Source organism: Drosophila suzukii, chromosome X (genome assembly GCF_043229965.1).
Source record: "Drosophila suzukii chromosome X, CBGP_Dsuzu_IsoJpt1.0, whole genome shotgun sequence".
Classification (NCBI taxonomy): Eukaryota; Metazoa; Arthropoda; class Insecta; order Diptera; family Drosophilidae; genus Drosophila; species Drosophila suzukii.
This window is the reverse complement of record NC_092084.1, coordinates 28,636,540-28,662,093: the sequence shown is the minus strand read 5'-3', so window position 1 is coordinate 28,662,093 and position 25,554 is coordinate 28,636,540. Positions and strand designations below refer to the sequence as shown.

The 25,554-nt window shown below is 39.8% G+C and overlaps 2 protein-coding genes and 1 long non-coding RNA gene across 10 annotated transcripts; 1 reads left to right on the top strand and 2 right to left on the bottom strand.

Moving 5' to 3' along the window:
- Positions 1-778: 778 nt before the first annotated feature.
- Positions 779-16,243, bottom strand: stnB (stoned B). 3 transcript variants are annotated; one of them, XR_005014718.3, is made up of 8 exons: positions 16,101-16,243; positions 12,356-13,981; positions 6,444-7,707; positions 5,589-5,840; positions 5,330-5,511; positions 4,230-4,440; positions 2,877-3,099; positions 779-2,750 (listed from the first exon to the last, which is right to left on the bottom strand). XR_005014718.3 is itself a non-coding variant. In XM_017088800.4 (8 exons), exons 1-8 carry the CDS (start codon positions 16,210-16,212, stop codon positions 2,955-2,957), a joined length of 3,729 nt encoding a protein of 1,242 aa, XP_016944289.2. In that variant the 5' UTR covers positions 16,213-16,243; the 3' UTR covers positions 779-2,954. The 3 variants fall into 3 exon arrangements, 2 of the variants coding, with proteins under 2 accessions (XP_016944289.2, XP_016944287.2); XM_017088800.4 differs by having other exon boundaries at positions 779-3,099; positions 12,356-12,989; positions 13,053-13,981; XM_017088798.4 differs by having other exon boundaries at positions 779-3,099.
- Positions 16,244-16,260: 17 nt separating this feature from the next.
- Positions 16,261-22,575, bottom strand: stnA (stoned A). 6 transcript variants are annotated; one of them, XM_017088804.4, is made up of 3 exons: positions 22,449-22,575; positions 19,157-20,470; positions 16,261-17,528 (listed from the first exon to the last, which is right to left on the bottom strand). In XM_017088804.4, exons 2-3 carry the CDS (start codon positions 20,439-20,441, stop codon positions 16,261-16,263), a joined length of 2,553 nt encoding a protein of 850 aa, XP_016944293.2. In that variant the 5' UTR covers positions 20,442-20,470; positions 22,449-22,575. The 6 variants fall into 6 exon arrangements, with proteins under 6 accessions (XP_016944293.2, XP_016944292.2, XP_016944291.2 ...); XM_017088803.4 differs by lacking the exon at positions 22,449-22,575 and adding an exon at positions 22,224-22,440; XM_017088802.4 differs by lacking the exon at positions 22,449-22,575 and adding an exon at positions 20,740-20,861.
- A 14-nt stretch (positions 22,576-22,589) lies between these two features.
- Positions 22,590-24,557, top strand: LOC139353474 (uncharacterized). Its single transcript, XR_011604766.1, has 2 exons — positions 22,590-22,723; positions 22,783-24,557. It is a non-coding gene; the product is annotated as an uncharacterized lncRNA (long non-coding RNA).
- Positions 24,558-25,554: the final 997 nt, after the last annotated feature.

Here is a 25,554-nt window from a genome sequence, read left to right as displayed (position 1 = left end):
GAGATCTCAGCGTTCATCCGGATTCCGGACAGACAGACGGACAGACGGACATGGCTAGATCGACTCGGCTAGTGATCCTGATTAAGAAAGCGGAAAGCGGAAACGCTTCCATCTGCCTGTTACATACTTTCCGACGAATCTAGTATACCCTTTTACTCTACGAGTAACGGGTATAAAAAGTTTGCACCGGCCGCTCTAACGCCCATAACGCTTAAATCTGTCAACCGCCCACATAACCACATATTGAGATCGCGGGTAGGTGGCGCTTTGCTGCTTGCATATCTCCACTCGACTATAGCGTTCTTCCTTGTTTTTCGTAAGGTTTTCTATTTAGTTTTTGACTTCCAACGCACTTAGACCTTAGCTCGCTATCTTATCTGTTATTTCTTGGTATATGTGGGTTTTCCCCCGAACTCCCCGAAGGACATCCATGTCCTCCCCCACAAATCCAACAGAAATTGGGTGGCATCCTCTGACCAAGTCATTTTTCTATTTGTTATGAAGAAAATCATTCAAAATTAATTGGTACATTGGCATTTGTCAGCTGTTTCGGGCATCCTTGGCATAGCGCACCTACAAGTGTTTATGGTATGCCAGCTTGAAACGATTATAATGAAAACGGGGTTTTAACATATAGCCTTTTAAAACTCTTTGAGTTTTATAAGTTAATATCGAAATGGCAGAAAACAAACCAAAAAATTGCTCAATTTGGTCGGAAACGCATTTTTCAAAATCCTAGTTATAAAAGTCATCCCAATACCCAGTTAAAAGCGAGAAGCCAGTTTGCATTGCCTAATATTTGTTGTCTCAATGTTTATTTTCTCATTTGACTAGATAATATTCCATCATAATGCGTTTTTTGTCAGGTTCATAATAATTTATTATATATTATTTAGTTTATCGGTTAATACCATTAGCTTGCGCCGTATATTTATATAATAACGACCGATCCCAGTGCATGCATCGCGTTCGGGACATCGATTCTTGTATAACACTAGTTTACAAAATAATATTTTGAAAATGCTCCAAAAAGGATGATGGTAGTTCCTGGTAGAGTTGGACCTCTTGATAATAAAAAAGAAGTTTAACAAATTTTTTCAGGGTACGGTTTTTAAAGATTTTTTAAAGAAAATTTGTTTGGTAACTCCGAGTTTTTAATTTTAATTTGCGATATATGAGTATATTGTGAGCTACAACTTGTCAAACTTTGAAATGTGAAATAAACTTATTTTTTGTGACCCCTAGGTCCAACTGTACAAGGAACTACCATCATCCTTCTTGGAGCATTTTGGCTGTAAGCTAGTGTAATTAATCTATAAATATAACATGTGAGAGTGTTTGTCAACCGATCGGTTTGTTTACATGGGTTTCCTTCGTTTTTATTGTACATACAATACAAATTTTTTAGACGATAAAGAAAATTAAACGTAGATTAATAGTGTAACATACATAATACAATATACACATTTTCTATTAATATTAAATTGTGATGCCATTGCGAGTCGTTTTATATATTTGTAGGATTGTTGTCTGACATGGAATATGGATTTGGAGTTATGGAGTGGAGAAGAAATCGTAACAGGCAAATATTTTAGGAGGTGGTTAGGCTGGGTTCGTAGAATATATTCTTTTAACACGTAATTAACAAATCTAGTTTTATGCAACCTTCCTAGTAAACTCAATGAATCAATCAATATGTATGGCATATAGTTATGAATATCTTTATTAAGTTAAATTTTTATTTTTAGTGTCATCATACACTTTAATTTTCTTTTTGCGTTAACAAATATGATCTGCCTATACTGTTTTCCTTTAATTTTTATTTTAGTTTGAATATAATTTAATTTGATTCACAACAATAACATTTGAATATGCATTTCCATTTAGGTTTTTGCTTTTGCTTGGAGTTCTGAATTCATCTCTAAATGTATCGTTAAATCAATGGTATACATAGGGCTTAAAGTGTATTTGATGGCTATGGATAGTTTAAGGGTTGACGCCCAACATACATATGTAATCTGACCAGTGTTGATTGACTTTATGTAAAGCAGCTCTTTCCAGGGTTGATAACGTCCTCTAAAACTGGCATCTTACTCCTGTTTTTATTAAACTATTCGAAGCTGGCGTTTTGTTCCAGAATTCAACATTTGGTTAACATTATGCGATATTGGCTGCTGAGGCCAGCGTTGATTAGTCTTGTGAGAGGCTGGCAGCTCGTTTTAATAGTGGTTACCCATATGTGCACTGTAGCCTTTGTTTTTGGAATGCTGTATGGTGAAATTGCTTTTCATTTCCCTGGCTTCGTGCTTACTTCAGATAACATCAGTTATTGAATATATGCTTCGTATGACTATGTTTGTGTCTTGAGATTATAAACATTATCCCTATGCATATGTATGAGTTGTTTTACGTACGATTCTGGTCTGATATCAATTAACTTTAACATGATCGTGTGGCTACAAGTAAAGCAATTTAGTTTTGTTTTAGGGTAGGCTAAGTTAGGTCATGTGGTTATGGCTGTGGCTATATGGTTTGTAGGATATGGGTACCCAAGACGCTTTCGCTATCTTTTCCTCCGTTGACATGTCCACAGATCCATCAGCTTTGTCTCGGTCTTCATTCATTTGGCTTTTTACACAGTGTTCATCTATTTGTCTGCTTCGTAATCTTCGAACACTTCACTTGCTGCACTTAACCTTATTGTCTACTACTCTTTATCTAAACCGAACGCGATGAACCCGCTGCAAAAGCTAGAGGGAAAAAATTGGGGCAGACGCACACAAAAATATATATTAGGGACCAGATATATCTATGTGTATTGTATAATAGGTATATAACAAGAACGATTGGGAAAACCATGAACGTGGAATATCTACAAAAAGCTGCTTGGATGCACTGCCGTTCAATTCACTTGGGAATTTGGATTTCCGTTTCAGTAGCTCGGCGATGCCAGCTTAGTTGGAATCGGTGTCCGAATCGCTGGGCGGGACCGGGGATGCAGTGGACTTAATGGCCGTGCTTGGTGGCTCCTCGCGAATGGGACGCGTTGCCGCCAGGTACGCGTTCGTGGACTCGCCGTGCGTGGTCTCGATGCCAACCCTAGAAAGAAAATTTACATTCAAATTACACAGTTTTTTGCCATCAAAGACCTCTTTGCACAGTAGGAATTTTTGAAAAGGAATTTTTCATATTTCAAGCCTGTTTACGTTTCCTTTTATTATTCTTCATAATAGAATTGCTTGCCCTGACAAATTCGGTTAAGCAAATTAAAAAAAAAAGAAAAACTCTATAGTCGAGTGCTTCGACTATCAGACTCTGTTTCAAATTTCAAATTTTATTAATTTCAAATGCATTTCCATTAACGCGGCACACCCCACACATGCCAGCGTTTCGAAACCTGGCGGACGGTGGCGGTACTACAGATCATGTCACAGCCACGGTTCCTAACGGACGGGATCAAAAAATCACCCACTTAGGTTCGACATACGCAGAAAAGGTAAATACCATAGTAATTCTCTTTGGGAAGTCTATCCACTTTATCATGATTTTTAAATTTGTGATTTTTAGAATATTCCTCAAAATGAATAATAATTTTTGAGTTTTATAATAAAAATCAAAAAAATTATTATTCCTGAACGAAAAAAATAAAAATCAAATATAATGATTATTGTTGATTTGTATTTTTTTTGCTAAAAATAAAACTCATGTTGAAGCCACAGCTTCTCTGTGCGATATTTTGAAATTTAAATTTATATTTTTCAAATTTAGAAATTGGGCAGCCCTGTATTATTTTCGTATTTTGGCCATTGTTGGAAAAGTCCTTTGTTATATTATCCCAAAACAAAACATTTCAAAATTTTTTAGGGATCCAGAAATTAAATAATAGGTAGAAGGAAGCGTTTCCGACCCTATAAAGTATATATATTCTTGATCAGGATCAAATGCTCCCATTGATCTAGTCGATTTAGCCGTCTAAACGTCGAATTTGCTGCTTAAATATCTCCTTCTCCCTTGAGCGTTCTTGCCAAGAAGGACACAACCTGGCTGGCCATTCGCTCAGATAGAGGGATAGTGGTAGACGGTAAAAGGCATCATTTTTTGCCTACGGGGTTCTCAATCTTTACTGATATTTTTCTTCGAATTGGACTTTCTTATTAAAAATAAGCCAAAATGCATCTCCTTCCCAAAAAGTTTCCACAACGCCATGTACAGAAATAATCGTTACTCACTTGTACTCGTGCCGTGCCAAATAGCGAACGTACTTCTCCGGCGGCTCATCGGCATCCGAATCCTGGACACTCACGGAGCGCACGGTGGTATGCGAGACCTGCGTGGCGGGCATGGTAAACTCCACGAATGCGTACGGCGCCAATTCGCTTGGGATCTGGTCATACGAAGTAAGAGCCATACGGCAGACCAGCTGATGCGTGGTATAAGCGCCTGACGGGAGAACGATTAAAGATGAATTAATGGAATCATGTAATCATGTAATACATTACTAATTTTCATTGACTCGCTGATCTTAACTATTACAAAAATAGGTTATAGGTAATTTGCAATCGCAATAAATAACTATTGCAAGGAAAAAATATAACCTCGGCAAGCCAAAGTTTATATACCCTTTCATCTAATATCAAAACTGGCCAAAGCCAACTAAAATCATACCTATATATTAGGGCGGGTCGATTTGTATGGGCACAAAAAAAATTATTAATCGTAGGAGGGAAATTTACCTATGGACAATGCTAAGAAATATTGCCAAAAAACACATCTTGATAATCACGTTTGAGCCTTGAATTGGTATACTTACACATTACAAAAACATTATAAAGTTTATATTATAAGCTGTGTATATTCGGCAGACTAGTATATAATGTACCGAAAGTTTCTATGACACATATGATATAGTCGTCCGATTCGTACTCCCTTGGAGAAGGTATTATAATTTCAGTCAGACGTTTGCAACGCAGTGAAGGAGACATTTCCGACCCCATTAAGTATATATTTTTGTGATCAGCATCAACAGTCTAGTCGATCTTGCTATGTCCGTCTGTCTGTTCTTTGCAAGCTATTCTCTCAGATGTAAAGCTATCAGCATAAATATTTTCCGAAAAGTTTCGTTTTTTTTTGCAAGTAGTATATAAGTCGGAATGGATCGGATCGCACAACTATATTCTACATATATGTTTGCCATAAAAAGCATCGCAGAGGACAGAGAATGTCTCCATCCCTGCGTTGAAAACTTCTGACAACCCTCTGCAAGGCTATAAAGGTTCATATGTACATATATACGGAACATATAATAACAGGAACTTAAGTTTTAACTCACCCTGACCCTCCTTGGGCAAACGGGGACAACGCCACACAATAGCCCGATGATGGTGCTCGTACTTGGCCTGCCCCGAGGTCACCTCTATCAACGACTCCTGCAACGTGTCCACGGCACCCAGTATCCGCTCGATTCCCTTGATTTTGCCAGTTCGCCGATGTGCCGACTTGACTGAACCGTATCTGTTTCAGTGTTTCCGAGAGAAATGTAAGCCATTAAATAAAAAAAAAACTTGTTGACCATTGCCAAAAATACCCACCGAAAGTGCTTTTCCACGCGGAACAGGTATATCCAGCATTCGGGAATTGGGAAGCGCACCGAGACATCCTCACAGGGGATTTGTCCCAGCTTGCGGGAGGTGAATCCCGGCACCAGGATATCAGCTCGTAGTTCCACTTTGTTGCCTGTGACACACCAGGTGGCCTTTAGCTGCAGCGGAAGTTCACGATTCTTGGGCGGACGCACACGGAAGCGCAGCAGTTCAATATAGTTGGCATCGGGCGGTTGAAATCTGGATAGAATTTGGGTTTAATAAAAAAACAAACAAAAAATTCAAAAACTAAATTTTTTACATTTTGTTCTCGCGTTATTTATCTTACTTATAAGATATTCCAGTTTCAATTTTTTTTTAAAGATCAATTTCCAATATGATGATGATATGATTTGAATGAATAAATGGACGAAAAAAATAAATGGACAAATCGCATAGGTGATGGGAAGGGGGTGTCAGCCAAATGATTACGCTTATAAAACAAATCAATTTTTTTCCTAAATTGATTACATGGGGTAGGGGGTCAGGAATCGGAAAAACTATGATTACGTAATATTTGGAAAGACCCTTATATGAAAATAATATATTTGATTAAAGGCAACAATGCGTATGATTTATATCTCAAAGCGCAGACCCTGAATAGCGTTTGATTTTATACCCTTTACTCGAAGAGTAACATTTTATGCTGGCTCACTTGTCTATTTCTTTATTTGTAGATTTTGGTTCATTGTAACATCTTCATTTGTGTAGTAGTTGCTACATAGGCTTTGCTTTACATAAAAGATGGCAATGACCCTTGCTTCCAACGTATGCCATCTCAACCCCACTCTGATTTCTACTCACTTGATGGTGCGCGTTCTCTCGTACTCCTGCTGATTGACCACACTGTGAAACTCAACGGCCTCCAGTCGGATCCACTCCTCGGTGGCCACCGGGATGATGTCGTGCCGGCCGACGACCTCCTTCCCCTGCCGCCACATGTCGTTCACGCCTAACTCTATGGTTGGCATGCCGGTGAGGAAGGCGAGGAAGAAGAGTCGCACCCGGGCAATCTGCTTGAGGATCTTGCCCTCGAAATCCTGCTCCACAGTGATCTCATCCACGGCGGTCACCTGGACCTCTTCCATTTTATAGGTTAACGCTCGTTCCCGCAGGGCAGGCAGTTTAAACAGCGCTTCCTCGATACAAATGGAGAACTGCTTCATGTCCTCGTAGTTCATCGAACCGATTTTGAAGAGCTGAGAAGACTGCGGCGCATGCTCCACGGGCAGGCCCAGTTTTTTTAGATCGCTTCCAAACTCCTTGACGCCCTCGTAGTCGCCAGCGATGGCGTATTGTGCGAACTTCGTCAGCTTGTTTGTGATCCTCTCCGCCTTGGTCACCTGGCCGGGCCTAACGCCGGGTCGCTCCTTGTAGAAAATGTACTGAAGCTTCATCGTGAATATCTTGCCGAACTGGTCGTACTGCTGGGCCCCAATCTCAGACACGGAATACGAGGGTTGCAATGGCAGTTCCTGGAAGGGCTGTTTGTCGCCTGCCTGGTTGAGCAACTGAACCACCGGAACGTCGTTCTGCACCACAAGGCGGACGAAGATCTTTTTCCAGAAGCGTTGTCCGGTAATTTTCTTCTTGTTAGGCTGACGCAGTTGCATCTCCCAGCCGGGTCCCACATAATGGAGTCGCGGAAACTCCTCTAGTGGCTGCGATACATCCTCGTCATAGAGTGGTGTCTGTGGCGTGTCTTGCGAGTCCGTGCGTTTCATGGCGGTTCCATCGACAGGTAGTGGGCCAGGAGCCGGAAAGCCACTGACATCTTCAAAGGGATTTACAGTTGAGCCGGGCGGTGATGTGGTATGTGCCTGATTGGCAACACGCACCGGCGGTGGTGGTGGCGCCAGTTGGGGAGCCACTACTCCAGTTCCCTCCGCCTTCGGTCGGATGACCACGCTAAACTCCTTATCCACCGATTCCACGGAATCCGCTCGAGCGGGCGCCTGCATAGCATAGAAATCATCGTCCTCATTGCCGAATCCATCGTCTGCTGAATTGGTGTCTCCAAAGGCATTCGCCGAGATTGTAGCAGAGCCAAACGCACTGTCCCCCCAAGCTGGAAAATGGAATACGTACATAAAAAATTACCAATTTGTCTTATTACTTTTTGTTCAAACACTTTTTGGAATCGTGGTCTTACTTTTAAGTAATATTCCTATAATATATGTACTCAATGCTGTTTTGTGCCTTTTCATAAATATACATCAGATTGTTCTGCATTTGATCATTATCATTATTATTAAAGATTAGTATTTCGGTACGGAAATATATTTTTTTAATACGTTAAATTTTACCATAGTTCAAATGTTTGGAATGAGATGACTTAAAATTATATTTCTGGTTATAAACAGAATGATGCTACAATTTTTAAATAAAAAAATGTATAATCCGATATTTTAAAATAATAGTGTTGAATAAAAACTTTATAAACCTTTCGAGAGGTTTCATAGGCAATAACAATTAAGGTAAACTGGATTTTGGGGCAATAAAAACTAAAAATTGTATAAAATGGCCATGGGAGTATTTGTCTTGGGCACAGACATAATTCTACAAGTAAAAGGTTATATTGTATTCGGTGAAAAGTATGAGTATGATACTCTACAAGTAACGGGTATAAATATGACTCCAAATAATTTTTGTTTAACTTAGTAAAAAATATTTAATGAAAAAGAAACCAAAAACATCAGGGACTCTAAATAATGATAATTGATCTGTTTTTTGAATAAAAAAAATCGCCCACTAAGGATCGACACACGCGGAAAAGGAAAATATCTTAGTGATTCTTTTTGGATTGCCTATCCATTTCATCATAATTTTAAAATTTGTGATTTTTGTAATATTCCTTAAAAATAAAGATTATTATTAAGTTTTATAATAAAAATTAAAAAATAATCATTATTCCTTAAAAATAATTTTTATTTTTTTTGCTCAGGAATAATGATTATTTTTGATTTTTATTATAAATCTCAAGAATAATAATTATTTCTGAGTTTTATTTATTAAATCAATAATAATGATTATTCTTTTAGTTTTAAAATAAAACTAATAATGATTACGGTCCCTGCAAAAAATCGTTTCTATTATTTTTATACCCTCACACTCCCACACACTCACTTAGCTGAGGAACGGGTGTCTTATAGTCGTTCACATTTTTTATTCCCGTTAGTCGTAGAGTGAAAAGGTATATTGTAATAGGTGAAAAGTATGTTACTCTACGACTGTAAAAATGACTCAAAATAATTTTAGCTTACAGCCTAGTACTTACCTCAATCGAAAAGGGTACGAAACAAAAAATTACGTACAAAAATTACAGCTGAAACATTTTAAGGCGAAGATTTCTTATACGGTTTCGAAGATTGTTAGTTTCGTCTCTAAAAACTCTGAAAATTTTCCTTTTGTCAATAATTGAGGAACGTGTGAATATTGTTTTTTTTTCAAAATTATATGAAAAGATTTACTATTGCTACTGTATATTGATTACTATTTTCATCGGCCAGCACTTTTCAAGAAAGATCGTGTTTTTCCACTTTGTTCAAATACGGGGAACATGTGGAACAAACGTTCTTGATAGATGAAATAAATAAATTAACTTATTCTGACTGCGAAATTCTGAATCGAAGATGACTCAGAGAAATGAATGACAAAACCGGTCCGTAAAGAAAAAGGCGTCTGGAGTCCATTTCGCGCGAAGAAAAGATATGCGCTATCAGCCAAGTTCGTCAGTACACAGTACTTTGGGATCTCACGCACAAGAAACATTTAGATATAAATGCTGCCAAGAATGCGTGGGATTCCGTAGCTAACCGCTTGGGTAAAAAAAAATTTTAGCTGAAATGTATTGGTCTCGTCAATACCTATCGATGGATCCAAAAAAAAATTTACCACGCCACTCTAACGCCCATAACGCTCTAATCCGTCTACCGCCCACATAACCATATATTGTGATCGCGGGTAGGTGGCGCATTTTAATCTCGCTGTGCGCTTGCTTATCTCCTTTTCCCTTTGGTCCTATAGGTGAGTAACGGGTATCTGATAGTCGATGTTCTTGACTATAGCGTTCTTCCTTGTTTTTTATTACACTTGCAAGTTTTTAGCACGTATGTATAACAACTTATCCAATGAAGTTTTGCTGACTCGGGGTTTACAAAGTCTTGTATGGTGTTTCTTATATATTTTGGGTAGTAGCGTTGACGTCCTCTACGGTCTTTAACTCGATTTACTGGCACTGGCTCGCCCTCTTTCTCCGCATCTATTATATTAGAATACTCCTTTGAATCGTCGCGAAGCATATAATTTTGAAGCATGCAACATGCCGTAATAATTTTTCGGGTTTTTTCCGGATGAAAAAGAAGTGTTAGTTGTACTGCCATCCACTTGGCATTGAGTATTCCGAATGCATTTTCAATAGGTATGTGTAGAGTATAGTGATGAACAATTCATTTTTTAAATGTTCCTTTTCCAAAAATTTATATTTTTTAAAAGTTTGAAAGCAGAAAGTTGTTGACATATATTGAGCATATTCTTGTAAAAGTTCGATGGAAAAATTCTACCAGAGTTAAATACTACAGCTCTTGGCGTAAACCAATTTTTTTTTAGTTTTCCAATTTGTAGGGTAAGGTTACAAGCTGATAAATGCACACCAATGCAGATGTACATCTTATTAATTTTTTCTTCAATAAAAATTAAAAGTATACAACAATAAAATACACAATTAACTGTACACTCAAAAAAATGTCTACTGTACTTCAGTTCTGGGTTTAAATTGTACAAATTAAATTTTTCAATTTCTATTTCACAAAAAAAAAAAAAAAATGATTTTTTAATTATCGTCTGTAGAAAAGAGACCGTTATTTGTTTATTTTAATGTCAACAAATACCGAAACAAATACAAATTTAAATGCATTGTCCTCGAGATAAGAGAAATCCACTGCAATTATATGGAACTATTGACGTGACGTCACATATATGTAAGATTTTACGAGTTCGTCACCTTACCCTATACTCCCCTAACCCTTCGAGCTCTGCTTAATATATAGTTAAATTTCGGCTCTTCTGGCAAGCTCCGACCTTTATAAGGCTTCATTATGCATTTGCACAATGGAAACGCATCGTTCCCAACTAGGAAATATGGTATAGGTATCCTATTTATGGGTTTAACTTCAGGGAATTTCAGGCAATCTGCTAATACAGCCTTGCCAAAATCCGAATGGGAGAACACATGTATATCCCCTTCACTACCATGTGCACCCATTTTCCAAAAAAGGAAATTTATAGTAGTAGGAAATAATTGTAGTTGTAAAAAGCCCTACCATAGTTTTGTGGTGCTTTAATTGCGACGTGTTTTTCATCAATGGCTGCAAGACAATTCGGATAATTCCTTTGTTGCAAGTATTTATCCGAGTAGCTTTGCATATTGTCCTTACACCATCTTGGAACCTCGTTCTTTAGCGTCGGACATAAGCAGATCGCACATTATCTATAATTACACCTAGATGCTGTTGGCTCACCCGATAAACCGATCCAACATGTCGCTGAATATCTCCAGATGCAAGAAGTCTAATACAGAAATAAATGGTTATACCTTTTTTAAACAAAGTTATCAGAGACTTAAGTCAAGAACGATGGTCAATTTAGCTTTTGGTGGTATTGCGTCGTACCGCATCCCGCTTTAACAGCAAACAAATTTTCAGAAGTCCATAGAGTTTGTTAAAAATATTTAAACTCATATGGATATTTTTCATGAAGACATTGGGATTCTGTATCATATTTTTTAACTATTAAATATGACGGGAATCAATTGGTCGACGAAAACAAACAATTTAAGATGATTACATCTCTGGCAAACCTTCCGCCGTCTGCTCTTTGACGCAAATACGGATTCACCCAATGCTTACGGCGCTGAGATCTAATTGTCTCCTCCTGTACCACATCGAAGACTATAGCCTTAAAATAGCAATTCGGCGATGAATATCATTGTAAATTATTTATAATAGTGAAAAGCCTACTCCGACAAACAAAAAAAATTAATCTTCTTTACGTTCCACATGCTCAAAATAATAGATATTTCGGTCTAAAAATTTGCGTCTCCTTTTTGATTGAGTACTATGCTTAATTAAGTAAGAAATGTTCAACGAAAAAAAGCAACAAAAATTGTTTCTCTTGCTTGTATACCATCGCACTCCCCTTAGCTGAGGAACGCTTATCTGATAGTTGAGGCCATCGACTTTTGCATTCTCGTTTTTTTTGGTGTATGCTTTATTTGTAAAAGCGCTAACTACAGGTGCACTGTTAGCACTTCTTAATTACAGATTACAGTGGAGTCGACCTAGACCTACGCGAAAATATTATAAGTTAAGATTTTGGAAAAGGCTTCCCCTTAGGTTGGCAGATGCAATCGGTGAGTATACGCCCTATAGGGCTGGACAATAATAAGAATCTAATGCTAAGTACATATAGCAGTCCATATGGACCTAAGGCCATTTTTAGTGTAATTAGTCCTTAAATAAGATCATTAAAGTAAAATCAAGGGTAGAGTCACTTAATTGAAACATTTGAAAATAAACTGTTTATAATTTGAACTCAACGACAAAGATTGTTTCTTTCCTACATTGATTGACCAAAACAATCTATATGCTTCAATCAGTATGTCGATCTATTCAAATTCGCTTATAAATTATATGCCGATTTTGTTTAATAAAACTTACCATCTCCGCCCGTGGGCGTTATGGCTCCGGATCCTCCAAAACCATCCAGTATGCTGATGTTGTCCTTCTTCACCGAGTCGAACTTGGCCGAGAAGGCGTCGAATTCGTCCGGTTCGGCCGCAAATATATTTGCAGTATAGCTGGAAGACACTTCCGTCTGGGGAGGCTCCACTTCCGGCTCCAGGTCATCCACGGCAAAAATATTGGCCACCGCCACGGGAACGGGCGCGAAGCTCGGCTCTTCCTCTTCGTCAGGACTGGCAAAGGGGTTAGCGGACAACTGACCACTGGCCAGCCCACTGGTGGCCAGCGGAAAGTCCAGACCGGTGTCCATTTGCTCTGGCTCAGGTTCACTAGCCAGTGGCTCATCATCGGCGAGGGCGGCCTGGGTAGTAATAAGTGATTCCGTTGGCGGGCTGTAATCAGAAATGATCTCGGGCTCCGCTTCCGGCTCAATTTTTGGTTCTGCATCCGCCTCCGGTACCTGCTTAACATCCGCTTCATCCTCATCATCGGAACGCGGAAGATCCTCCACCGTTGTGATCTCAATATCCGGCGTGGGTGCCCTCTGTCTGCTGGCCGTTTCCGGTGGCGCCGCCATATGATTCGCATGCCGTTCCAAGCCCGTAGCCGCCTGCGGTTGGGATGTTATGTCATGTGTACTCTCATCTGGTCGTATTAGCAGGGAGGTGAATACCGGCTCATCCCGTGAGGTGGTCCCATCCTTCTGGTCCTCGTCGGGCTCCACCTGTTCCAGCGGCACATCCTCCACCTTCGTCTCGGGTAGATCGTCATGAAGTAAATCCGGTTTGGGTGCTGGCGGTGCTTGTGGTTGCTCGAAAAGACTCAGTATGTCTTCCTTGGACTTGGGTGGTGGCGGCTTGACCGGCTTGCTCGACGTAGTGCCAAACATGTCCAGAAGGTCATCCGCTTCTGCGGCGGCTGGCTGTGAAGCAGCTGCAGCAACCGGTGGCGGAGGTCTTTGGGGCGCCATCTGTCCAGGGGGTGCGGGACGTGGCGGAGCGGGGCGTGGCGGTGGTGGGCGTGGAGGCTGCTTTACTGGCGTGGCTGGCAGTGGTGCTGCCGCCTGTATATTAGGCACAGCCGTCGGCACTGCGAAGGGATTATCCAAGGGCACACCACCTGCAACTACCCCAATCAAATCCACATCCATCCCTTGAGTATGGGCACTCGATCCACTATCCACCGATACATCCAGAAGATCAGCGAGTCCAGAGTCCGGAGTGGGACTCGGCGAGTGAAGATCCCGCATCGAAACCGGACTGGGAGATCGGGTGGCGGGTATGCGACCTAGTAGCTCCGAACTGGTCTCCTCCAACTGATTGGACACCGTGCTAATTAGATCTTGTGTGCTCTGCGGAGGAGCCTGGGGGCGTGGAGGAGGCGGGTGCACCTGTGACTGCGATTGGGCTGATTTTTTGACGCCCTCGTCTTCCTCCTCGGCACCTGATTTCAAACTCAACGCATCGTCTTCCGCCTCGATCGTGGTCCCAAAGAAACTCATCGCAGGATCGAGATCACTATCATGGGCTGCTTCCACCTCCGGTTCCGCCCCCGTTTCGAGATCATCGCCACCAAAGGCAAAGGGATTAGAAGCACCAGTAGCTAAATAAAGAGTTAAATGTTGATGTAAGTACAAAAGTTAGAAGTTGTTAAATATACATATTTCATCTAATGATCTTATTCTAGCCGTTACTCGTAAAGCAAAAGGGAATATCCTATACGTTCAAAATCACAAATGCATTTTCTGGAAAAGAAAACCAGTATAACATTGAAATTTGTATTATACCCGTTACTCGTGGAGTAAAAGGGTATACTAGATTCGTCGGAAAGTATGTAACAGGTAGAAGAAAGCGTTTCCGACCCTACAAAGTATATATATTCTTGTCCGTCTGTCCGTGTGAGATCTCGGAAGTTATAAGAGCCAAAATGTTGGGACTTGACATGTAAATTCTTGGGCTTCCTGCGCACCGCAAGTTTGTTTCAGTCCACAATCACCCATAACGCTAAAACCCGTCTAGCACCCACATATTTTAATATTTTGTTAAATGAGAATTATTCATTAAAATGTTAAAACCGAACAAACATTAATAATTACCAAATTAATAGAGTGCGAGAGGGATGGAGATATATTCATACAGAAAATCGGCTGCTTACGAAATTGTCCTAGCGCCACCTAGGTTTCACGTTATGTGGCACGTAAGTAAAATCTCGTAAACAACCAATAGGAATGAACGATATGTGGCTTTATTTGTTAGCTGATTAACGGATATCTGATAGTCGAGGTCATCGACAGTGCGTTTTATCTTGTTTTTATTGATGTTTTTTTTAATATTTATACCCGTTAAGTACCCGTTACGCAGTGTAAAAGGATAAACTAAATTTTACGGTATGTGGCACGTAAGTGAAATCTCGTAAACAACCTATAGGAATGAACGATAGGTGGCTTTATTTGTTAGCTGAGTAACGGGTATCTAATAGTCCAGGCAATCGACTTAAGCGTTTTTTATTGACGTTTTTAATGAAAATGTTACCCTTTTACATGGATAGAATCACATCAAACGGTAAAATTCAAAAAAAGGGCGATTTCAAAACATAATGGTTTTGTATGCTCTACATTTTTTCACAATTAATGTCATATTCATTTCTTTCACTCCGCTTTTTACAAAGTTCCGAAATGTACAGTCAGTGCCTAAAATCTAGCAATATGTTTCAATTTAAAAATTTTAAGGAATAATGATTTTTCTCTGCCTCCGATTATTTTTCAAGTCAATGCAAAAGCTAAAAACGTTTTTTAAAACTGAAATAACCCTTTTTTTTATTTGGTTTTTTAACTGAAATGGATTTAAAACAAGAAGAATCGGTACTTAGCTTAAAATTTAAATTTAAATATAATTCCTGGGCATTTGTATTGGCGTGGCACACACTACCGATGACAGTGCTACTTCACTTAGCGAAGGGTAGCGGTACCACTGAAAGGTCAATTATATTGTTCAATGATAAATATCATTTACTTGACAAAAATATCGCGGTGGCATTTTCTGGTTTATGGATTTTTAGTTGAAGTTTTAGGTAAGTCATTGAAGATGTTACATTCTTGACTATTGGCCAATTGACAAGCCGAAGAATTCTCGGTTTGACCAATTTTTCGGTGAAAAAATAAGAAGAATCAAAACAAGTAATTAACTTTAATAGCCATCTTTATGAAGATATCGCGGGCCTCTCATTAAAAAAAAATTGGCCCTACATTTATGTACCTATATATGTTAGACTGTGTCGATTTGTATGGGCGCAATAAAAGCGATACATCGTAGGGGGTAAACATTACTAGGGACAATTCTAAGCCATATTGCCAAAGAAACAATACGCCTAAAACCCAGTTTGACCCTCTGCAATTACAAAAGAAAAATACTGGTGTGTGTTTTTTTTGAAAAAATATCATATTTGCCATTTATTAATTTTGTTTTACACAACGGCTTCTATGTATTCCTTTATTCTTTAAATTAAATTAAGCAATACCAAAAATAAAAAGTTGGTCTTTGTTTACGTTAATTTGTCAAACGATTTTTTAAGTAAGGGCTTCCTCAGTTTTGGTCTGGCAAACTTACAAAGTTTATACTTTTGCCGCGCAATTAAATACCTTAAATATTTTTGAAACATATTGCTAGATTCCAGGCACTGGGAAAAATAAAATCGAAAGTCTTTGAACAAAGTTGGCACATACCTGCTCCAAATGGATTATCTGTGCTAGGTTCCGGCTCAGACTGCATGAGAAATGGATTGGCGGCCATATCGCCGCTATCCAGATCGTCGTCCATCAAAAAAGGATTGGCCATGATATCTCCTGTTGTTTATCTGTGCTTGAATATTTCGACTTTCTAGGCTTAGCGCTCAATCAGTTCGCTTTCGAGCAGTTTGATTTCTGTCTCGCCGGGCACAAGATTCTCCGCAATGGAAGTGTCAAACGGATCAAGATTCTGGGCGGGTAGTACCGGTCTCGAGTGTGTCGAGGGCGTGAGTACCTTGTCGCCAAAACCCAATTCCTGCGCGTCGCTCTGAACGTCTAGAACGTCGGTCACCGAGGTCTTTGTCTCCGGCAGAAGTTCGTTTTCCAGGAGTTTTAGCTCCGTCTGACCCGGTCGGAGATTAGCCGCTATGGATGTGTCAAAGGGATCAATGTCGTCGCCAAATTCGACGGAATTAGTTAACTTCTTTCGCTCCTGGGCGGGTGTCAAGACCTTAATGTTGATATTCTCCTCGACGGTCAGCAAGACTTCAGCGGGAACCGGAGTGGGAGGAGCCCGAGGATCGAAATCAGGGTCGGAGAGACTGTGCCGTAGATTAGAGGGTTCCGAAATCAGATCCTTTTCTATATGTTTCAGCTCTATGTCGCTAAGCCTTGCCTCAGGCACGTAAGATGTGTCGAAGGGATCAACGTCTTCGACTTCACGCTCTCGCTCCTGTAAAGGATTTCCAGTTGGTGCGTAGTACGGCGTTAGTGGCTTCTTATTGGCCCCCAACTCATTACCCACTCCAAGGAGATCCGGTGCTGGCACCAGGAAGCCCACACTTTTGGCCTGGATGTTCAGACTCAGAGAGGACTTTCGGCGGGCTGTGTCGAAATCCGTCTGTATGTGTTCTACTTTCGCTTGCAGCTCCGCTGGTGTTTCCTGATCCGCTCTTGGATCAAAGTCCGGGTCGCTCAAAGAGTGCTTAAGAGTGATTCCCACTTCGCTGGACTCGTTGAGAAGCTCGCGCTCCAGAAAGCGCAGCTCAGTGGCCTTGGGCTGCACCAAAGCCGATATGGCCGAGGTGTCGAAGGGATCGAAGTCTTCCTGGCTCTGGTCGACACTTAAAGTAGGAGCCAAGGGCGCAGGAACCACCTGGCTGAGATCGGTAGCACTTCCAGCGAGAAGATCGTGAGATGGAGCCGCTAAAGAGGATGACCCAGTGGCTGGTTCCTCAGCGCGCGGGTCGAAGTCGTCGTCTTCCTCGAGTACGGTGGTCTTCTTGATCACCTGATCCGCGTAGTTTGTGTTAAATGGATCGTCGTCCGGATTCTCCTCCTCGTCGTCCGAAACGAAAATGGCACCGGGTACGATGTGGGGTCCTGTGGGCGGACGAACTGGGGGTGGCGGACGCTTTGGCTTTCCTAGGGATGAAAAAAGTGAATTGGTTGGTTAGAAAACTAAATAGGGTTGCAGGTTTCAAAATAGCTCCCTTATAAAAGTAATCAAGTTATTGGTTGGTTACATTATAGGGCTCTGAGAATATTCTGGCCAACACCATACAGAATTTATAGGTAGTAATTTCTTAAATTTTTCAATATATCTCATCAGATGAAAAAACCAGTCATTTTGAGAAAATCATACCCGTTTGTAGAAAATTGTTTTTCCTATTTCAATGAATCGTTCGAGGACACCATAAGTCCCCATACTAACGAAATAGGTTTGGTTTTATTCTTTCAGTTGAGCTGATGGTACAGAATCGTAGTCACGGCAAGCCTCATTAAAAAAAGCGTTTGCGTAAAATTTAGCTTTGAAAATTATTAGTATTTATTATGTTCTTCACCGTATGTATCAAATTAGGCATTGCACTACTTAAGACAAGAATTAAAAAAAAAAAATTATGGCTACATACCTCTAAAAAACTCAAAATGTTCCCTATTTTTCCCACCTCAATATATAGATTAAAATGCGCCACCTACCGGAGGTATACAGATTTAAGCGTTATGGGCGTTAGAGTGGGCGTGGCAAATTTTTTTTTGGATCAATCGATAGGTATCGACGAGACCAATACATTTCAGTTAAAATTTTTTATCTAGCATGAAAATTGTGGGCGTCACAGGTTTTCGCTGTTTGTGGGCGTTAAAGTGGGCGTGGCAAACTTTTTTTTGGGTCAATCGATAGGTATTGGTGAGAACAATACATTTCCAAAAATAAATTTGCTACGCCCACTCCAACGCCCATAACGCTTAAATCTGTCTACCGCCGGTAGGTGGCGCATTTTAATCTCGCTTTGCTGCTTGCATATCTCCATTTCCCTTTGAGTAACGGGTATCTGATAGTCGAGGTACTCGACTATAGCGTTCTTCCTTGTTTTTATTTGTGTACATCGATTTTTTGTCCTAAAACACGGGTTTTTATGATTTGATTTTATAGTATAGTGTAATTTTTGAAATTAGAGAGTTCGAATTCGAATTTTTGCTTCTTTTTTACGCATATATAAGCCTTTTTTTTACCTATTTCAATTAAGGAGCCTACAAATCAAAATTCTCCTACATCATTTTTCATGTATTTGGTCAAATGGGTTTCAAGTATACTTAGTTCCATTAAGGCGTCCATCAAAGAATTTACAACAATAAGCCCAAGTTAATAATAATCTGATTTACTTAAATTTCACAACGTAAGGCCCTAACCACTTTACCCAAAACCCAAAGCACCCAGCTTCAAATAGTCAATAGTCAATGTCAACTAATTTAGTTAGGTTTTAGGTATATTTAGGCAGTAAACTAGAGTCGAGTTGATCTCACCAATTTTTATAAAAAGTGTTTAGCAATTCCCAATTCAAAGTTTAATAATGACAGTATTCGACCATTTTTTAAACTCAAAATTAGGAAAACAATATCTTGCATTCAAATTTTGGATAAGAATAGCCAAGAGCAATTATTTATTTACTGATGAAGCTCAAGAATTGTTGTAAACATAACATCACATTTTACAAGTGCGTTTTTACTGTGATGCAGATCATATCAGGCAGTAAATCGGTAGGAGCTCTCACCTGTTTCTTGTTCCGGTGTCGCTTCAAATTCAGCCCAGCTTCCTTCTCCAAAGGCTTCAGTTGATAGTTCCGCGCCGGGCAAAACAACCTGGGTGACGATAGTAACCTCTTCCTTTTTTGTCAGTGACTCGGCGGCTAGTTCGGCGAACTCGTCGTCCTCCTCGTCTTTAAGGGCATCGAACTCGGAAAGATCCGGGTTGAGCAGCTGATTTTCCTGATCCTGCTCCTCCTCGTTCTCGACAGGCTTGTGTTGAATTAAGTGCAAATGCAACGAGACACTGAGGTCAATGGGGGCAGAGGACTCGGGCAGTTCCTCGTCGAGATCGTCAAGTAGATTATGCTGCGGCTCGGCGTTCGCAGCGGCGGCAAGAAGATCCGCTTCCGGATCGGCTAGCTCTACGCTCTCGCTGAGCAGGAGGTTCTGGATTCCCTTCCTTAACTTACGCTTTGGGTTTGCTAAGGCAACGGCGTGCTCGCGGTCTACGCGACCGGATAGTACTTCAACGGCTGCCCCAAGGCTTACCAGCTTCTTGTTGCCCTTTGCTCGATCAGCACCAACAATGACCTTCTCCGCGTAGGCAGTGTCAAATGGATCGGGTCCGTCGTCGGCGAGGACCGGGGAATCCGGAACAACAGCTAGTTGGAGCTCACCGCTGGTGATGGCCTCGATGTAGTCGGTAGCAAAGATATCATCGGCCTCATAGTCGCCGGCCTCCTCCTCCGATTCCGATAGGTGGACAACCGCCTCGGCTAACTTGTCCCGTTGAGATTCGATCTGCCTCAGACGCAGCCGTTCCTGCTCCTGTCGCTCGGCTTCAAGGCGAGCGGCTTCCTCCTCCTCTTGTTTCTTTTTTTCGGCAGCAGAGGGCAGACGCTGGTAGAAGGACTCCTTCTTGATCCGATCGAGCTCGTCCTGGGTCTTATGTAGGATGCTATCGACGCCGGAGGTGAGTGCCTTGAACTTGGCCCACTCCTCGTCGCCGCCGGCAGCTCCCTCAACTTGATCTCCTGGATGCTGGTGAGAGTTGCTCGACGATAATGCCGGTGCCTGGTAGCCTGATCCAGATCCCGATCCCAATCCTGAATTGGAGGCAACTGACTCGTGGTGGGCTTCAACGTCTGATGCCGCTCCGTCGGAATCGCCGGCGTCCGATTTGGTGGCCGCCGCCTCCTGTTTGGCCTTTAAGTCGCGCTTGTACTGCTCGAGCTCCTCCTCGGTGAAGAGCTCTAGGTCTTTTTTCGACTTCTTCTTTTTCTTTTTTAGGCCCTTTGGTAGCTTAAGCATTATCTAATTGCGGAGACATCGAGATCGGTCTGCAAATAGGTCGTGAAACTTACTGACTCCGGGTCGAAAACGAAATCGAGCTGGAGATGAAGGTTTTGGAGGTGGTTACGGCGGCTACGTAGGGTTCAGTTTAGTTCTAGTTGGATGGGGTCTTGGAACTGCGGGTGGTAGGAGCAGACGAGGTATTATGTAAGCTATGCATGTCCCACGAAATCGAACCGGTATCGAAACTATGATATCTAAAATCTGATTGATTTATGGGTTTTTAGGCGATGCAACGATTTAGCCGCGCACTCACCGCAGCCTTTTCCAATGTTTTTTCGGATGTTCCAGTTGCTATCGCTTAAGTTCAAAGGAAGAACCATCAGAAACCCCGATTGTGGAAAATTCTTACATATTTATTTACGTATATATAAAGCGCTTCATTGTGTACCTACAAGTGAACTTGCCGAATAGTCAAAGCTTTTCACCACCCAGTTCTTAATGCGAAACGCGATAGCATCAGTTGAGTTAGTCAAAGCTCAGAGCTCACACGCGCACACACATAAAGACACCCACACTCACTTTCAAGGCGAAAAAGTTTCGCTGCCCAAAAAAAAGGCAACACATTTTGGTACCATTTTACTATTTGATTCTACAGATGTTTCCTTTTGTCTTCCTTAAATATTATTTTTCATTTGCTTTAATACTAGGTTCTTTTCTATTTTCATGATGGAAAAATATGTTTTTAGAATGGTTTTGCGAAAAATGTTCTTTATAAAGATTATAATCCAATTTGCACAGATTTAATTTAGAACAATCCGTTTGATTAAACTTTTAGATTTGAAGATATTGTACTACAAAAGCACACACTTTGACTTCAAACACAATGGCCGCAACAATTTTAAAAATTTCGCGAATTTTAGGCTTTTGTTTATAACGGAATTCAATATTCTTTTCCCTATCGGTCATTGATAAGCAAAGAATTACAAAGATTGAGTTTATTAAAATAATTAATTTAACTCAGAATCGATGTTTCACGTTATTAAAATAATTATCAGTTCGCTTTTTTTTGCAAGGGAAATTACAATTTCAAATTTCAAAGAGAAGTATTTTCTTGATATATGTCTTATGTCTGTTATAGCAAAAATCTAAGTTTCAATTGACGCACTTCCGAAAGCTTGAACAGCTTTAATATTCGTTCACATTTCACTTGGCATATTGCCCGAGTAAAAATTGTTTGATCTTGCTATTTAATGATTTTTTTGCTAATGTAGGATAGGTACATATATGTAGGGAAGTTACAATACTGTTCTACGGTTTCAGATTCATTACCGTAATGATTTTGTAATCGAAATCGAAATGGTAAGTGAGCTCGACAGATCTATGGTCCTACCAGAAAAGCTTAGAAAAAAAAAGGACAAATGCCGCTTTCTCTCTCGCTATCTCTTTCTGAAAAAGAGGGCAGTAGTAACTTTCTTCCTTTTTCATTTCTACCTATTCATTTTTCTTTTTTCCTTCCTCTTCTCCTGTGTTGTTGGGAAAAATCGATGATTCAGAGACTCGCATTTCAGGCGACTTATTCGTGCAAGTGAGAAAGCACCCACGCACTCCACTCCACATCACACACGCACTCGCGCACATACGCCGTACATACAATTGAAAGAATATACAATTTTGATGTATGAAAATAGGGGCACAAGTATGTTTTTTTCGCTGGCCTGACTTAGCGCTTTTAAAAATTATAAATTGCTGGGTTTCCCGAGTATTTTCGAGGTGGCTTGTGAAAATTATGCAACTTACATCTCACTCTTGTACACACTTTTATCTCAATGTAAAACTTGAGTCGATCGAAAAAAAAACACTTTTTTCACTCGGCATTGCTATTTCATTCATTCTTTCTGGAGCCAATGTTTTTGAAAAAAATTAAAATGATCAAAAAGCAAGCAATAACAACAACTGAGCGTTGTAGTTTGGGTTTTGCGGATTTCAGGTATTTTTGTTTCGGTTCGCTCTTGGGGGCTTTACCTCTGATTTGAACTATCGGGAAATCTAGCACAGAATGAATAAAATGTCGTTGAATTCCATAGGAAGTGCTTTTCGCCAGCAGCGACGTCGGCAGTGGCAGCGACAGCGCCAACGGTGAATCCTTCCAAAGCTTGAGAAAAGCTTAAAAAGCACTGTGCCCGTGCCCCAAGGAAAGTGTTTTCCCACAGATGAGGCTGGGTTATTGCTATCCTGTTTCTCCCGCGGGACTCACGCTGCTCTTAGAGGTCCAAAGCTCAGCGAAAGAGAGACTAAAAGTAAGAGAGCTGTCATTTGCGTCACTGTCGCTTGACACTTGACATTTCATTTGTTCTAGATTTTTAACGCATGCGTATCAAAACCGTTTGCCAGCCCTGTACGAATGTAAGTCAAATTTAAGTAAAGTTGTTATTAAACTGTAAAAACAACGAAATAATGTAAGCTTAATGTCAAATCAATGATATCGGTTCCTCCAACTGAAACAAAATTTTAAAAAAATGAAGCGACTTATCTTTATTCTTGCATGTCTTATTTGTATAGAGTAAATAAAAATGACTTCATATACATACATATGCTAATTGGATGATTGGACTTGATATAAATTTCACTCGCTTGTATAAAAATAGACTAAAATGGTCTAATACATGTATGTACATGCCATTTGAAGTTAAAGTTTAAATTTGTTTGATGAAAGTTTAAAAAACACGTTTTCAAAATCCATTGTATTTATTCTTAAATTATTTTTTATTTCCTTCTCTGTAAAAATTGCTCTTTTATTAAAAATTTAAAATCAGTTTGTTAGGATAAAAACATTTGTGAAAAATCGATACATTATTTTTGAGAAAAATGCGTTTTTTTCCTCACACGGTAGGGACCGAAAATAACAGTTACCCGTAACTCGTAGGGTAAAGGGTATATTGTCTTGGTTGGAAAGCATCTGACAGCTGGAAGGAAGGGTTTCCGACCCTGTTACTGTGGTCGGCAATTCACGTAGTGACGAAGCGCACCAGGGCGGTGTGCGAAGGCGACTACAATATATACGCAAAGAAATGAAAATCTACTGTGGTCGTCCGACCGTTACGGGTGAATAAATAATCGAATGGTGTTGCAAAAACTAAAAGAATTGCATACCAAGACTTTAAAAAATCAATTGGCTTGGGAAAAAAGGGGTGTTAAAGTGAAAATGTAGAAAACTTGATATGTTGGGGGATAAATGCACAAGTTTATTACTCCAGTTGCATTCACACTTAAAATACGTGTCGAATGACACTTCATTTGTTTAAATCCGGTGCTTCGTTCAAAAATTATACAAAAAAACAAAAATTCAAAATAAAATTTTTTTTTTGGTTTATCAGTTTATCCCAAAACGTTATTTTAGGGTCCTGAAAATTCCAGACAATGTTAAACAGCTTAATATAAGAATCTTTAGTTCTACCGCTTTTGGAAAAACTCGCTAGTTTGGCGGGAAAACAGCTATAAATAGCTAAATTTCGTACACCCATAACTTGTGAACTAACAAAGCTAAAGGCTTGTGGTGTAAGACGTTAGAAAGGTATTTTAAAATACTTTTTACGCCTTTTTAACATGATTTGTCTAAAAATCACCGTTTCAAAATAATGGGCAAACATTTTTCAATCATAGTTTTTTAGCTTTTTTATTATTTCTCAAAAACGGTTCAGACGATTGTGGGTCAATCCTCAAAGTATAAAGCCCATGAAATTTCTCAACTTTTGACATACGACACGTTTTAAAGTTATTAATCGACAAGAATGGCAACATTTACCAGTTCAGAACATCTAACACTGCCTGAGAATTGAAATTTTTTTTTCGTATCCAAACTTTATATTAATGTCCTGAAATTTTTAGATGATGCTTAATATTAGAATATTTACAAACACTTTTGGAAAAACTCGTGAGTTTGACGGGAAAATAGCTATAAGTAGCTAGATTTCGTACACCCGTTACTTGTTATTTTTAAAGCACATGCTTGCGCTATATGTCGTTAGAAAGGTACTTTGAAACACTTTGTACGCCTTCCTAACATGATTTGTCTAAAAATCATCGTTTAAAAAAATGGTCAAACTTTTTATACCCGTTCCTCGTAGAGTAAAAGGGTATACTAGATTCGTCAAAAAGTATGTAACAGGTAGAAGGAAGGTAGCCATGACCGTCTGTCAGTCTGTCTGTATGAACGCTGTGATCTCTTGGACGCTTGGCTCTCAGCAAAGGTTGGGCTGAGCTTCGGGCAGAGCAAATGGTATCTCTATATAGATTCTTACCCTATGACAACTAACTCTCGTATAGCGACACTCGTGTGCCTAATGTGATTTTCTGCGAATTGACATTTAAACTTAACTTTTAATAATCTTGGGAACAGTCGCTTTTCTGCTTGCAAATCTTTATCTCCCTCGCACTCCCCTTAGTTAAGTTTTTTATACCCTTGCAGAGGGTATATTGATTTCAGTCAGAAGTTTGCAACGTAGTGAAGGAGACGTTTCCGACCCCATAAAGTATGTATATTCTTGATCAGCATGACTAGACGAGTCGATCTAGCCATGTCCGTCTGTCCGTCCGTTTCTACGCAAACTAGTCTCTCAGTTTAAAAGCTATCGGGCTGAAAATTTCCCAAAAGTCTTATATGTTTTGCAGGTAGTATATAAGTCGGAACCAGCCGGATCGGACAACTATATCTTATAGCTCCCATAAGAATAATCGGAACAAAAATTAAAAAAAATTATATCTGTGGTGTTTTTTAACATATAACCTTTTAAGCTTGGAAATAACATTTTTTAATTAGTTTTGAATTTCGAATAACATTTTATAAAATTCGGACGACAATATCATATAGCTGCCATAGGAACGATAGGAAAATTGGTGGGAAAATAATATGATACCAATTATAGCTTCGATGTTTTTTAACATATTACCTCCTACGCTTGGAAATAAAATTTTTTAATTAGTTCTGAATTTCGAATTTAATTTTATCAAAATCGGACGACTATATAATATAGCTGCCATAGGAACGAACGGAAAATTGGTTGGAAAATAATATGAAACAAATTATAGCTTCGGTGTTTTTTAACATATAACCCCCTACGCTTGGAAATAG

Excerpts from the sequence above, each read along its gene's own strand:
- stnA (XM_017088804.4), bottom strand. The coding sequence starts at position 20,441 with ATGCTTAAGCTACCAAAGGGCCTAAAAAAGAAAAAGAAGAAGTCGAAA. Across the intron at positions 17,529-19,156 it reads GACACCGGAACAAGAAACAG|GAAAGCCAAAGCGTCCGCCA; the intron begins GTGAGAGCTCCT and ends TTTCATCCCTAG.
- stnB (XM_017088798.4), bottom strand. The coding sequence starts at position 16,212 with ATGGCCAATCCTTTTTTGATGGACGACGATCTGGATAGCGGCGATATG. Across the intron at positions 13,982-16,100 it reads AGATAATCCATTTGGAGCAG|CTACTGGTGCTTCTAATCCC; the intron begins GTATGTGCCAAC and ends CTCTTTATTTAG. Across the intron at positions 5,512-5,588 it reads CGCGTGGAAAAGCACTTTCG|ATACGGTTCAGTCAAGTCGG; the intron begins GTGGGTATTTTT and ends ACACTGAAACAG.